The sequence below is a fragment of the Lissotriton helveticus genome, chromosome 4_1, assembly GCF_964261635.1.
Source record: "Lissotriton helveticus chromosome 4_1, aLisHel1.1, whole genome shotgun sequence".
NCBI classification, from domain to species: Eukaryota; Metazoa; Chordata; class Amphibia; order Caudata; family Salamandridae; genus Lissotriton; species Lissotriton helveticus.
Window position 1 is genome coordinate 203,956,423 of NC_136063.1, and position 15,235 is coordinate 203,971,657.

Consider the following 15,235-nt stretch of genomic DNA (forward strand, 5'->3'; position numbering starts at 1 on the left):
TACTGGTGGGTAATGCTGTGAAGTTCTACAACCAGGTCATTCTGTTGAGTTGAGCAGATACCTAAGTGCTGTGGGGTAATGTACTTGCCTATGAGTTGTTTAATGACATATTGTAATTAATGTCTTTGGTGATGGGGGTCCAATGATAATGTGCTGTGATGACATGCCCAGTGTTACGCCTAAGCTAGGGGATTGATGCCCAAGTGCAGTGGGATCCAAGCCTGGTTCAAATGTTATTGATGCCAATGCACTACCTGATGTTTGTGTTGCAGGTTGGGGGCTAAGAAGTCATGTTCCCCAGGTCTTTTCCCTAAGGCTATAGCACTGGGGTTCTGTATGCCCTGTAGAGCTTGCGAAGGTGGCTTAATAGTCCTATGGTTATTCCCGCCTGCTAGTGGATGCTGGTAGGCCATGATGTCTTTTCTTACAGGGGTTATGCAGGATGCTGTCTGCTGTAATTACAGCCGCTACCAAGGATGAAGGCCTGAGTTGGCCCCGCCTGACGCATAGTTCCCTAGAGGGAGGGGGGAAGAAACCTGATGTTTTATTACAGGTGTTCCTACCTAATGTTAATGCCAGGTGATTCCTATTCTTTCTTGCAGGAGTCGCCAATGCCAGCTATTTTGGGTTCTTATCCCTAATGTTTGATTGCATGTTTAATGGGCGAATACGCCAAGTGCATTTTTCCCTTATATAGGGGTCACTGATGTTCCGTGCCAAATGCTAACCTGTTTATATTTCAGCTAGACACTATGGACTATGGACTAACCCCTTTTTGTCCCATGTAAATAATCCCCCACTGAAATACTTGGCTTGGGTGCCAGTTGGCGCCGTGTTATGATGACACTGTTAATGCATTTTTGCCTTGCAGGTTGGAAACCCTACTAAACGACGTATCTTTTTCCAACTCAAATTGGTGTCCTGCCTCTTTTGTGGTGTGCCTGGTGTGTTGACTGAGGGTACTGCGTGAGTGCTTCACATGTCCTCCAAGTTTGGCCTGCCCGCTTGATGCCATGCTACCCCCTTTGAGACTTGGGCAACCCCCAATTCCAACACTGCTTATCTTTTTTTTGTTCTCTAAATTGCTCACAATAGATTACGGTTTTGTCTTAATTTCTTTTGTTCATGGAAATCCCTTTTCTTCATGCTTGAGGAGATACGGAAAGTTTCATTCCATAAAACGTTTAACATGTTATATATCCTTATGTTTGTTTCAAAGCAGAAAGAATCATCTTGTCTTGATTTCGCATTGTTGCAGGTGGAGTTGGAGGTCACATTACCAGGAGAAGGGAAAGACAGGATTTTTAAGGTTGCTATAAAGTGGATGGCCTGTGTGAGTCTGCAGGCTTTACACGATGCTCTCTCTGGGCGGTTGCCTAGTGTCCCTTTTGAAACAATCCAGGCATTAGACGTAGTGATGAGACATTTACCCTCTATGAGGTAAGAAACTGACTGGCAAAGCAATTAAAGCAAAGGTAAAATGTTTTATGTTCTATTGGGGAAAATGGGTGCATATCCGTTTTCATTGTCATTATTATTTCATTGAGGTGAACTTGTTTGTGTAGATTTCTTAACTTTCCAGCTCTTAAAATGACTTCAGACTAGTCCAGGATTGATGACTAGATCAGTAGATCTCCAATAATAGTGATAAGGTCTTTGATAGTATGACTCTATACAAAGAGAAAACCTGGCCTTACCACTGCTAGCAATGGCACAAATTAGCAGGATTGTTCTGAAAAAAAGTGTTTTAAGTAGAACCAAAATAACATTAAAGTCCTAAAATATCTGTCTAATTCAGTAAATAGAAGCATGTAATGTTGTGCAGTTCCTACTAATTCAGTAAGACACTGGAAACCAGGGACTGTATGAAAGATGGAAGCACTCCATAGACAGTATGGATAGTACGAACAAACCAAGACCCAATCGTTTAAAAAAAGAAAGAAAAAAAAAAGCATTTACTACTCCACCTGTATTTGAAGCATTAAATATGCAGTGCATAAGTTCTCCGAAGTGTTGTGGGAGGTTAGTGCATAGTAGCCTTTGAATTTTAGAAGAACAAACCTTTCTTCTGCAGATGTTAAAGAAACTTTCTTCTGAAACTAAGGTTTTCAGTCTGCTCAGACTATCGAAGTTCACATAAAAATAGGAATTAAAGGCCAAACCTTCACCCGTGTAAGTGTACGAGGTGGTGAAAAAAGCACATTTGTATGACAGGTCATGACCCTGGAAGCAGTCCCCACATAGGGTGCCGCAGGTTATCCAATATTGGGGTATCTTTCATAGATTCACTTGCCTGAATCATTCCCCGTCGCCGAGGCGGGAGTCCCACGGTAAATAAAAAAGCAGTGCCAAAAGTAAATGATAGTAGCAGGCCCCAAGAAAAAAGCCTGAGGCCTAGATCCTGGTAGCCTTTCTACATCATGATGCTAAAAAGACCAAAGTCTTTGTCCCAACCAATCCGCTATCAGCACCCTTTAGAACACTCTCTGCAGAGCCAGTTCTCCTCAGATTTTCACTGCACGTCGTGTGAAAGTGAGTCTCCTGTAGTGTCAACCCAGTTTATCCTTCAAGATGTCTCACAAGAAGGCCTTGTTCAAACCTTGTAGAACCTGCGACAAAAAGAGAGTCAATGTTGATGATCAACATAAGGACTGCATTTACTGCCTCTACCCTAAACATGAGGCAAAAGATTGTAAGATTTGCCGAACCTTCCCTTCTAAAATTCTAAGGGACAGGGAGGCAAGAGACCTGTTGTGGCTTAAATCTTCTTCAGCTGAAGATGATGATAGAGCCTCCACTTCCAGCAAGAGAGCAAGATCTCAGGACAGTTCGTCAAGTGAGGGGAGAAAACATCATAAATCCTCCCACTCTACTTCTGGCCCTTCTCAGAGATCTCCCTCTACTTCATCTGGGCCTATACAGTCTCCACAGGCTACAGCTCTCAAGGACTCTAAAAGGGAATCCTCCAAAACTGTGAGTAAAAGCTGTTCTATTTCCTCCGCTTTACCTATATCGTTGACTATTTCTGTCACGTCTTCAGCTCCTTCATCGACGGCAACTATATCTACCACTTTTATCACTCCTCCTATTCTTTCGACGAGGATTTCTATTGTGACTATGAAGACCGTAGTCAAAGACTCGTCGACGAAGACCTTATCGATGAAGTTGTCAAAACACTCATTGACGAAGGTACCGTCGACGAAGCTTCCACCGTCGGTGAAACTTTCGTCGACTAAGACACAGGTTTCTACTATGCTGTCTACGAGTGCCCCGTCGACGAAGAAACCAAGCCAGTCGACGACTATCCCGTTGAGTCTGTCGACCGATGGTCCTGTCGACGTCGAGCCCGTCGACGATTAAAATAAAGTCTATCGACGGTAACTCAATTTGCAATGATCCCGTCGACGACGGTACCAGTTACAGTGATGGAACCTGCTCCAACTAAGGTTTTAGCGGCGGCAACTTTTTCAACGCCTATTTCATCAAAGTTTTCAGCTTAAATCATACCAAAGACATGACTGTTCATATGTCTCTCCTCTTACTCCATCTCACCTCCTTGAGACATATGCCCAAGAGGAGGATGATGACTATTGTGACGATGATGATGAAGGAGCTTTTGGGGTAGCTCGTCATCCTTCCGAACTGAATATTAAATGTCAAGATGAAGAGGAAGATGAGGATATCTACAATGAGCACTACTACCAAGAGGACATTGTTGTTCCTCATCACACGGAATACCAGAGGCATTCTCGGCTTTTGGATTCCAGCCATCTGCCTTCTAACCTTATTCAGGACTTGCAAGCCATGTTAGCTGATTATAGGCAGCGCTTTCCCCCGCAGCAGGTCATTCCACCACCTCAGCCTGTGGTGGTTCCAGATCCTGTTCCTCCACCCGAGGTTCCGACGCCAATGTCTCCAGTTACAGAACCTTCTCAGGAGCACCAGCCTCCTCAGCCTCCTCGAACTCCAGACACTTCTTCAGATGAGGAAGTGGAAGAAGGTGACGTGCCAGAAAATCCCCACTTGGACCCATGGGATTCTTATATTATCCCTATGCATTCACCACCAACTCCACAACCATCGGACTCACCACCAGAAGATATAGGTGGATTTCATAACCTCATGCAGCGAGCTGCTACTAGACTTCAACTTCCAGTAACTGTGGAACAAACTGAATGTTTCCTACACGATTTTAAAGAGTAGACTAGGAAAATTACCAGAGCCATTCCGATCATATATTATATATGGAATGAGGGCATCAAGATTATGAAAAACCCTGCATCCGTGCTTGCTGTGCTTCCACGGGTAGATAAAAAATATCGTGCTCCGGCCAACAGTCCATCCTGTCTCATCGTCCACCCTAGGCCAGATTCTGTCATTTCACAGACCGCCCAACAAAGGTCCAAAAATCCAGCAACGCCCATCACTACACCGCCGGACAAAGAGTGACGTTGTCTTGATTTCATAGGTAAAAAGTTTTCAATCATGGCTGCTTCTTCCTTCAGGGCAGCAAACTTATTAGCGGTCATAGGGCGTTATGATCGCCAAATGTGGTCGGATATATCTGGTCTGATTGACCTCATTCCAGAGGAGAAACAACAGGAAGCTTGGAAAATTCTACTGGAGGGAGAGCGCGCAGCAGCAGAGACTATCGATTGCGCTCTGAACATTGTCAATACAAATTTAAGGCAATTAGCTGGGGCTGCAGTTCTCAGGCGCCAGGGTTGGGTAAAAGCTACCACCTTCCAACCTAAAGTCTAAACAAAAATATTAGACATGGCCTACGATGGCGAATCTTTGTTTGGCAAACATATTGACAAAGCCCTCCAAGCAATCAAGACTGACAATCATACGGCAAGATCTTTAGGTTCCCTACAGTAATAATCATAATAAAGACATTTGTAGAGCTCCTGGCTACGCCATCCCGGCGTGTCCCCGCGCGGTGGAGAAGAAACTAGCCCGGCGGGCAAGAAGAGCCACGTCCCGGCTAATCGTAGCCACTAGTTGGCGAACAGGTATGTTTTGAGCAGACTCCTAAACCTGATCTCTGACTTCTCCCTCCTCAAATAGGCAAGGAGTTTATTCCAATTTTGAGCGGCCAAGAGGCGGAATGAGCGTCCACCCATTCTCGCTTTCTTAATCCTGGGGATGACAAGCTGCCCAGTCCCTTCCGACCTCAGAGCTCTGCCCGGGACATACATGGTGATCAGATCTCCCAGGTAGGCAGGGGCCTTGTGCCCGAGGATACGATGGCAAAAAAAAAGGGGATTTAAACAGCACCCTCTTCTTGACAGGAAGCCAATGGAGAGAGTCCAATGCTGCCTTTGACGCCGCCTGTCTAGGAAGTCTCAAAATAAGGCGTGCCGCCGCATTTTGCAGGACTTGTAGGCATTTGAGATTCTTGTCCGGGGCACCCAAGTACAACACATTCCCATAATCCAGGCGGGAAGTAATGAGGGCGTGTGTCATAGTTTTGCTAGCATCTAGCGGGAGCAGGTTCAAAGTCTTGTGTAGAGTTTTTAACACCCCAAAACATTTCCCCACTAGCCGGCAGATATGACCTTCATAGGAGAGGGTCGAATCCACCCACACCCCTAGATTCTTGGCCTCCGAACAGGGTACAGGAGTCGGGCCTAGACATTGAGGCCACCAATCTGTAGTCCAGCAGGATTTATCTCTACCCACCACCATTACCTCGGTCTTGCCTCCATTTAACTTTAAGCAGTTTTTATTCATCCAGGAGGCAAGCTCCTGCATGCACGTCCTAAAGTTGGTGGCCTCGGCCGAGGGTGCCTGGGAAAGGGAGATCCGCAGTTGAGTGTCATCTGCATATGTGACTAATTCCACCCCAAACCTCTGTACCACCTCAGCCAGGGGATCCAGGTACAGGTTGAATAGAGTGGGGCTCAGGGCAGAGCCCTGAGGCCCCCCTGCTCCAGAGCAACTTCTTTGGACTGAAAAGCCCCTCGACGGACCTGAAACCTACGCCGTGTCAGGAAGGACTTCAGCCAGCCTAGCGCCAGCCCCAGGACACCACCTCTGTGCAGACACTGCAGCAAAATGTAATGTGCTACAGTGTCGAACGCCGCACTGAGGTCTAACATTATCAGTGCCATGGTGTGCCCTGTGTACACCCCTTGCCTAATGGATTCCGTGGCTCTTAACAGAGCGGTTTCTGCGGAATAACCCGCCCGAAACCCTGACTGAGAAGGGTGCAGAAGATTAGCTGCCTCCAAATGCGCCATGAGTTGAATGTTAGCCACCTTCTCCGCTACCTTTGCCACATAAGGCAGCAGCGAGATGGGTCTTAGGTTCTCAAGAATATCATGGCTGAGAGTGTTTTTTTTCTGATTGGCAATGTTTGAGATGCAAAGGAGACCTCCAAGACATGCCTGATGTATGGCTCCAACGTCTCCACACTCCCTACTAGCACCTTAGCGGGAGCAGGATCTCTAGGGGAGCCCGATTTAATACTGCGACAGATACTCCTTAAGGTTTCAGGGGGGGGTACCGTGAAGCGTTCCAACTTCCGTTCCGCTACATTTTCTCCTAGCACTTCCTCTAAATCATGTCCACTTACTGGCTTACTGGTAAATGAGGAGTATATCGTCCTCACCTTCAGCGAGAAGTAGTCGGCTACTTTATTACATTTCTCCACCGAGTCGTTATTGGGGGCGTTCGAGCCAGCCACAATGGAAATCTCCTTATAGATTCTGAAGAGCTCCTTTGAGGAATTTTCAGCCTCCCTTATTCTGGTTTGATAATGGGCGGCCTTCGCCCCTCTAAGCAAGACGTGGTATTTCCTCTGGCCTTCTCGGTACAATCTCCTCTCCTGTGATCTGAAACCCTTTCTCCAGCCCCTCTCTAGTTTTTTACATTCCGCCTTAGCCTTCTGTAAGGCCGGCGTAAACCAGGGAGCGGACTTACTGGCTCGGCCTTCAGATTTCTTCAGAAACCGAGGTGCCACCTTAATAAGGGCCATCAGGATGCGCTCATTCATATTTTCACTCGCACTTTCACTATCCAACAATACAAGCGTGGAACAGTCAGAGGCGCTAGGGGGCGTGGCTATTCCTTTAGAGAAGGTTACAATACACAACAAAACAGGCAATATCAGCCTCAATATCGGCAAAATTACCAATCATCATACCGCCAATCCAATACGGCTGCTTTCTCTCGCCAAGGAGGCCGAAAACGTTCCAACAATCAAGGGCGAGACTCTAACAGAAAACAGTGAGTTCAGCCGGGCGCCAATCACATTTCCTCCCTCCCCGTGCGTGCGAAAATTTCATCTCATCTGGACCAGTTGCAAGAAATTACCTCCGACCAATGGGTGTAAGACCTAGTGAAAAATGGACACATCCTAGAATTTGTCAACAAGCCACCAACCACTCCGCCCAGGGGACCCCCTCCCCCTCGTCTTCACTTATTGTTCAAAGAAGCTTATAGAATGCTCCTCAAGAATGCTATAGAAAAGGTCCCAGTACATCAGAAACTGACAGGTTTCTACTCCCGTTTTTTCCTAATCAAAAAGAAATCCAGGGAATGGCGACCAATCCTGGACCTTCACAATCTCAACAGATTCCTCAAAATAACAAGGGTTTCGCATGGTCACCCGCTCAGAGATTCTAAGCTGCCTGAACGAGGGAGATTTTATGGCTTGTTTAGACATGGAAGACGCTTACTACCAATCCATCAAAAACATCGCAAGTATCTCAGCTTTACTGTGGCTGGTGCCCATTATCAGTTCAAGGTGCTCCCGTTTGGACTAAAATAGTCTCCAAGGATCTTCACAAAGTACCTGGCACCGGTAGCGGCAACGTTGCATTCTTGGGGAATGCAGGTCTTCCCGTACTTGGACGATTGGTTAATCAAAGGTCCTTCGGAGCACACTGTAGAGACTGCCATTTCAACATGTCGCAATCTATTTGCCTCTCTGGGGTTAACTGTGAACAGAAGCAAATCCCAGTTACATCTGAAGCAAATCCTGCCTTCCCTTGTAGCACGTCTGGACACGATCCAGTGCAAGGAATTCTTGTCTCAAGAAAGACAACTTCACCTCCAAAAGCTAGCAATCTGGGTCTCAAAAAGAAAGTCACTTTCTGTTTGCATGTTCGCTTCACTCCTGGGAATGTGCTCTTCGGCCATAAATCTCATTCCCTTGGCACGTCTCAGAATGAGACCTTTACAGGAGGAACTACATCTTCAATGGCAGCAAGCGACAGGTTGCTTCAAGAACATCATCAAGGTCACACCGCGCATGGTGGATGCTCTCCACTGGTGGGCACAGTTGACCTATCTGGCACAAGGTCTCACGTTCATACAAAATCCCCCAGACAGATGCGTCCATGGAGGGATGGGGAGGTCATCTCCAAGATTTACAAATACAAGGCAAGTGGTCTCAGAAGTACAGACGACTCATCAACAGCCTGGAATTGCGAGCAATCTTTCTATCGTTGCAAGCTTTCCTTCCAAGGATTACAGGATCATCGATACTAGTTCGAACCGACAATACCACCAGCATGTTTTACCTGAACAAACAAGGAGGGACAAGATCGGCAACGTTGTCAAAGGAGGCTCAGGAGTTATAGGAATGGATCACACCCCACAACATAACCCTCAAGGCGGAACATGTCAGAGACCTCCACAATACCCTACCGGACACGCTCAGCAGATCCCTATCAGACTGCCAAGAGTGGGAATTAGACCAAGTCCAGCTGAACAGAGTATTCCAGGCTTGGGGCAAACCGACATTGGATTTGTTTGCAACAAAGCAGAACAAAAAATGCCAATATTACGCCAGCAGATATCCTCAACAGGCATCAAGAGGGAATGCGCTGTCCATGTGATGGTCAGGGATCTGTGCTTACACTTTTCCCCCAATCCCTCAGATACCAAAGCTGTTACGCAAGATGAAGTGGGATGGCGGCCGTCTCATGCTGATTGCCCCCCGGTGGCCACGCCAGTACTGGTTCCAAGAACTTCTTTTGCTATCCCAGGACCGGCCAATTCGTCTTTTCCAACACCTACAATGCTGTCGAGGAACAAGGGGCAGATACTTCACCCAGATCCTCGGTCTCTAAATTTACACGCATGGCTCCTGACTTCCTAGAATTTAAGGACCTTCATATTACTCAGGATTGCAGTGACATCTTAGCAAAATCACGAGCCCAAAGCACACTTAAGAATTATCATCTTAAATGGAAGAGGTTTTGCTGTTGGTGTGAATCTAACAGGGTACACCCGATTGAAACCCCTGCAGAACAAATTCTTCCTTATCTTCTGCATCTGGCTCGCTCTGGACTCTCCTTTTCATCAGTAAAAGTCCATTTAGCTGCTCTCTCCAGGTTAAGGAACCTTTTTTGCATTTCTCTAAGGATTATGACACTCTTCGAACTAACCCTACATTTATACCTAAGGTACCACCATAGTTCCACCTAAATGAACCAGTGAAGTTGCGAACTTTCTTTCCAAGCCCTACTACACCGGCAGAAAGAACCTTGCATTCTCTGGACATCAAAAGATGTTTAAAATTCTATCTACAAAGAACAAAAGCCTTTAGAAAATCTGATCAACTATTTGTGGCTTACAGTCAGACCACACTGGGTACGGCGGTCACAAAAGCCACAATTTCTAGATGGATAGCTTCCGCAATCCATTTCTGTCATATCAAATCTAACAGGCCATTACTAAGGAAAGTCAAGGCCCACTCCACAAGAGCTGTGGCAGCGTCTACAGCGTTGTTTGCGGGAGTGACGCTGGAAAATATCTGCCGTGCTGCGACATGGAAGAATGTCCACACGTTCACGAGACATTACTGCCTTTAATCCATAAGTCAAGATGATGCGGCAGTTGGTCAGGCTGTCTTACGACACCTTTTTCTTTAAGAACATCTTCAGGTAACCTGTGTTCTTTTACTCTTTATATTTACAAGAGATATATGTAGCTAACTATATATAATAAATATATATATATATACAAAAACTATCACTGGCTGTCAGTAAAAAAACGGATAAAGTTCAAGACTCTGTGCATTGCCTTTAAAGCATCTCGTAACAATGGCCCCGAATTCCTAATTGACCACTTAAAAATTCACGCGCCCATTTGGGCACTCGGCTCATCCACTGCCCTTCTGCTAATGGTGCCACGCACAAAATCAGCCTGCTAGGGCGACAGAAGGTTTGTGGTCACCACGGCTAAGCTCTGGAATACGGTCCCGCTTGAGATCAGATCATGTCAATCTCTTCTCACATTCAGAAGAATGTTAAAAACATGGTTGTTTAATCAATAAGCTCTCTATCAGGATCCACCTACTGCTGTCCGTAGCGCCGAGACACCCCGGGTATTTGTGCGCTCTATAAATCGCAAAAATAAATAAATATATATATGTATAATATATATGTATAATGTATATGTAAGGTGCATGACGTTTAGATATCCATGACTTTATTGCTTTGAGTGTTTTCTTTACATTTCTAATCATGTTTTACATGTAAAAGTTGAGTTACTATGCACTTGTTGTTTATTTATGGATGCAACTGGGAGTTTATCAGTACAAGTCTCCCACCATCCGCAACCGACTATACACTTGGCATACTGCTTGCTACTCTGATTCAGGCATGTGAATCTATGAAAGATACCCCAATACTGGATAAGAAAACAAGTTACTTACCTGTAACCTCAGTTATCCAGTAGCCAGTATCCAGTATAATGGATAAGAAAACAAGTTACTTACCTGTAACTTCAGTTTTGCAGCGTGAATCTTTCTGGATTCACTATGCTGTGCATTATTCCGCGGTCTTGTGGTTGGGTCCGGATTCATAGTCTTTTCTTTGGTTTTTTTTTTTTTTTTTTCTTAGCCCAGGTGGGCGTCGGCGTCACACCCCCATGGGTGTATTTCCGGTGACGTCGGCATGCTTCCTGCGGAAGCTCCCACTCTTGGGCGCCATCTTCAGATTCTTTTTTTCCGCGGTCGCGTCTGGATCGTTCCCGTTTGGGCTCCAGACATTTTTGGAGAAAGAAGAAAGAAAATACAGAAAAGACGAGGAGAAGTCATCTGAAGACTCCAGGGGACTTCACCGACGAAAAACAAGCAAGGATAAGGCGTTTTCCATCGAGATCTTCGACGACCGTCGACGAACACGCGACCAGAGAGGCCCTGGACGCACGAGGATGGACAACACGCCGTTCAAGTTCTGCCGTAACTGCCACCACAAGTACGCGCAGAAGGACCAGCACCCGGTATGCAACCTTTGCCTACCGGTGGACCACGAAAGCGGAGACTGCAACGCCTGTTCCGCCTTCACCCCGAAGACCCTTCGTGTGAGAGAGAGGCAGAGGGTAGCACACGCCGCCCTGCAGGGGAAGGCCCCGACTCCGTCACTCTACGAGCTGGGGATGTCCTCCGAGGAAGAAGACAACGCTGCCGCCGAAGACGACAGCTACATTGTCGTAGAGACCGATTACACGAAGACTTCTGACAAGGTAGGAGACTCTTCGGCCCCCAAGAACCCGAGAGACTCTGAGTCTAGAAAAATCGAGGGCAAGACCCCGAAAGCGCCGACGCCAAAAAAGGCGGCGTCCGCGACTACTCCCAGGCCCAGCGGATCCTCCGAGAAGGAGTCCCCGGCGCCGAGAGCTGCTGATCAGCAGAAAACGTCGAAAATCGTCCCCGAAAAGGATCGATCGACGAGGGAGAAAGACCCGAAACTGACGACGACGACCAGAGACCCGAAATCCGGTTCGAGGTCGAAAACTTCGACTCCGAGAGGCACGGCGACGAGCCATCCGTCGAAGAGAGCGGCCGACCCATCCGACGCGGAACACGCGGCCGAGATGGAAAAGAAAAGAAGGCGCCTCGAGGCAGAAATGGAGAACATCATGCAGCGGAAGAAAGATTTCGACGCAAAGATGAAAGCCTTCACGATCCCTCACAAGACCAAGCCACCAGTGATGGAGGCGGTCGAGGAGGAAGAAGAGATCGCCGAAGTCACCGAGCAAGACCAGGACGTCGAGGTGATCGACGACCAGGAGGAGTACGAGAATCCCTACGAAAGTTACAGCTATGGGGAGGAAGATGAGGGCAGGACAGACACAGAGTCGGCACCCTCTGACCTTCAGGAGGTAGATTACATCGATGTCGACACCGACAGCCCGGAGGAGGTGGTCGACACCTACCCCTCGAGGCCCTCGCCGCCGGACGACATCGGGGCCTACAACTCGGTGATACAATCTGCCGCAGCAGCTTTCAAGCTCAAGCTCGACGAAGAGAAGCAGAAAGCAGACTTCCTTCTAGAAATATTACTCCCAACACAAACGAGGAGCCAGTTCCTTCCAATGCTCGAGAGCGTCTTGGCTCAGGGGAAGGAAGCTTTCAGGGAGCCCGCAACATGCAAGGCAGTAACTCCCAGAACTGAGAAGAAGTACAAGCATGCCACAAAGGACCCGGCCTACATTCAGGGCACGGTCTCCGCAGACTCCATTATCACGGCCACAGCAAGGAGGAGGGCTAACGTACCCACTACCTCGGGCCCACCACCGGATAAGGAGAGCAAAAGGATGGATCTGGTGGGCAGAAGGATCGAACGGAATGCCGCGACCCACTGGCGCATGGCTAATTCCAACGCCCTGATAAACAGGCACATGTACCAAATCATGGAGGGACTGGGGCAGTTGGTGAAGGACTTGCCCCAGGATGCCAGGCAGAAAGCCGAAAAGCTGATTGAAGAGGGGAAGAATGCAGCAAATTCTTGCCTTAAGACGGCCCTGGATGGGGCAGACACCGCCAGCAGGCTCATGATGATGGGCGTCACGGAAAGGAGGCACGCCTGGCTCAGGATATCCGGTTTCAAACCGGAGGTGCAACACAGCATCCTGAACACACCGTTCAACGGCAGCACGCTTTTCGGACCAACAGTTGATGAACAACTCAGCCAACTGAAGAAAGATAACAAAACAGCAAGATCCATGGGGGCATTGCAGTTCAGAGGGAACAAGAGGGGCACCCCGTCACGGAGGCCCGGCGGGAGAGGCGGAAACCAGCCAGGTACATCACACCAGGCTTTCCAGCAAACGCACCAGGCAGACTCGCAGACTCAGCAGGGTCATCAGAAGCAGCCCTGGCAGTACCAACAAAGAGGCCAGTCCTTTCGAGGGAGAAATGGACGGGGGCAAAATAGAAGAGGGAGCCAGCAGCCCACCTCCAAGTGACTTCAAAAAACTCCGTGTGCCCGCCCGCAAAAAAGAACCCAGGGGGCAGCACGTACAGATGGGTCAAGACAAACTAGACACCTACGACCACAGGACACCAGTGGGAGGAAGATTAAGATACCACCTCCAGGAGTGGAGAGAAATCACATCAGACAAATGGATCCTCAACATTATCCAATTCGGATACTGCATAGAGTTGGAGGGGAGGCCAACAAGCAAAAAACAAAAAAGAAAGCCACTAGCAGGCAAGCAGCTACAGTGCCTTCAGGAAGAAGCAAAAGAACTCCTGCAGAAGCAGGCCATAGAACGGGTACCCTTCAAGGAAAGAAACACAGGAGTATACTCAACGTACTTCCTGGTACCAAAAGTAGACGAGACAATGAGACCCATTCTCGACTTAAGGTTCATGAACAAATTCATAAGAACGCAAAAATTCAAAATGACCTCCCTGCAAGAGGTGCTCCCACAATTGCAGATCGGGGACTTCATGGTCACTATAGACCTCAAAGACGCATACCTGCACATCCCAATGAACAGAAAGCACAAACACATGCTCAGGTTCACCGTCGGAGAAAGCCACTACCAGTTCACGACACTGGCCTTCGGTCTGAAATCGGCACCAAGAGTTTTCACAAAGTGCCTCGCAGCAGTCGCAGCGCACCTAAGAAGGCAAGGGATACACGTATACCCTTACCTGGACGACTGGCTGGTGAAAGCAAACTCATACCAGAAATGCAAGCTGCACGCACATACAGTGACCAGCACGCTCATAAACCTGGGGTTCTCCATCCATTGGAAGAAATCATCAATGGAGCCAGAACAAGTGAAGATCTTCCTGGGAGCACAGATCAACACCTTACAGGGCAAGGTGTTCCCCAGCGAGAAGAGGGCGAGGGCGCTGGTGAAGGAAACTCGCCTCTACCGGAAGGGACAAGCTCGGACAGTGAGGACTGCGAGCAAGATCATGGGGATGATGGCATCATGCATCCACCTGGTACCGAATGTACGACTCCACATGAGACCCATTCAAGAATGGCTACAGGAGCAATGGTCACAAGCTACAGGCAGTTGGGAGGATCTAGTGGTTGTAACGCACGAAGTGCAGAAGGAGATGACATGGTGGACCATGGAGAACATAGCAAGGGGAAAGCCTCTAACGCCCCCAACGCCAACAGTGACCATCACCACAGACGCATCCCTGAAGGGATGGGGCGCTCACATGGAGGAGCTCAAGGTGAGAGGACTGTGGACACCGACGGATGCCACAAAACACATCAATTACTTAGAATTGAAGACAATCTTCCTTGCACTGAAAGCCTTCCAGACAAGACTGTACAATCACAAGGTGTTGATACAAACAGACAATACCACTGCGATGTTCTACATCAACAAGCAGGGGGGCACCCAGTCAGCCCCGCTTTCAACGCTAGCACAGGAGATATGGAGGTGGGCAATCCCTCTCAAGATAGACCTGCTGGCCATACACCTGCCAGGGAAGGACAACATACAAGCAGATTGGCTCAGCAGGCAGACTTCAGCATCCCACGAGTGGGAGCTCAATGCTCAGGAGACAAGGCACCTATTCGACAGATGGGGAACTCCATCGGTGGACCTGTTTGCCACACGCCAGAATGCAAAATGCCGAAACTTCGCATCCAGGCTGCCCGAGGAGGGGTCACTGAGGAATGCCCTATGGATAGATTGGTCAGGGACATTTGCCTACGCCTTTCCCCCGATACCACTGATGCACAGAGTACTGAGCAAGTGCAGAGCGAGCAACATGACACTGATACTGGTCGCACCACAGTGGGCGAGGCAGACATGGTACTCGCAGATCATGGAGATGACACAGTGTGCACCCCACAGATTCAGCAGGAGGAAAGACTTACTCTCCATGCAGAACGGAGAGGTGCTGCACCCAGAGCCAGAGAGCATGAGCCTAGTAGCGTGGCTCCTGAGGACATAGAGTTCGCACATTTAAGGTTGCCAGAAAGTACACTGAAGGTCCTGCGGGAGGCAAGAAGGC

The 15,235-nt window shown here is 48.2% G+C and overlaps 1 protein-coding gene across 4 annotated transcripts in view; it reads left to right on the forward strand.

The window, feature by feature from the left end:
• The window catches only part of AGO2 (argonaute RISC catalytic component 2), a 472,903-nt gene that overhangs the window by 121,515 nt on the left and 336,153 nt on the right, over nt 1–15,235 (forward strand). For 2 of the 4 annotated variants that reach the window (XM_078686698.1, XM_078686701.1), the window contains exon 4: nt 1,259–1,440. In XM_078686698.1, the coding sequence (XP_078542824.1) occupies nt 1,259–1,440 (182 nt within the window). Of the gene's footprint in view, nt 1–1,255; nt 1,441–15,235 lie in introns of all 4 variants that reach the window. The other 2 variants (XM_078686697.1, XM_078686700.1) reach the window with 1 other exon arrangement.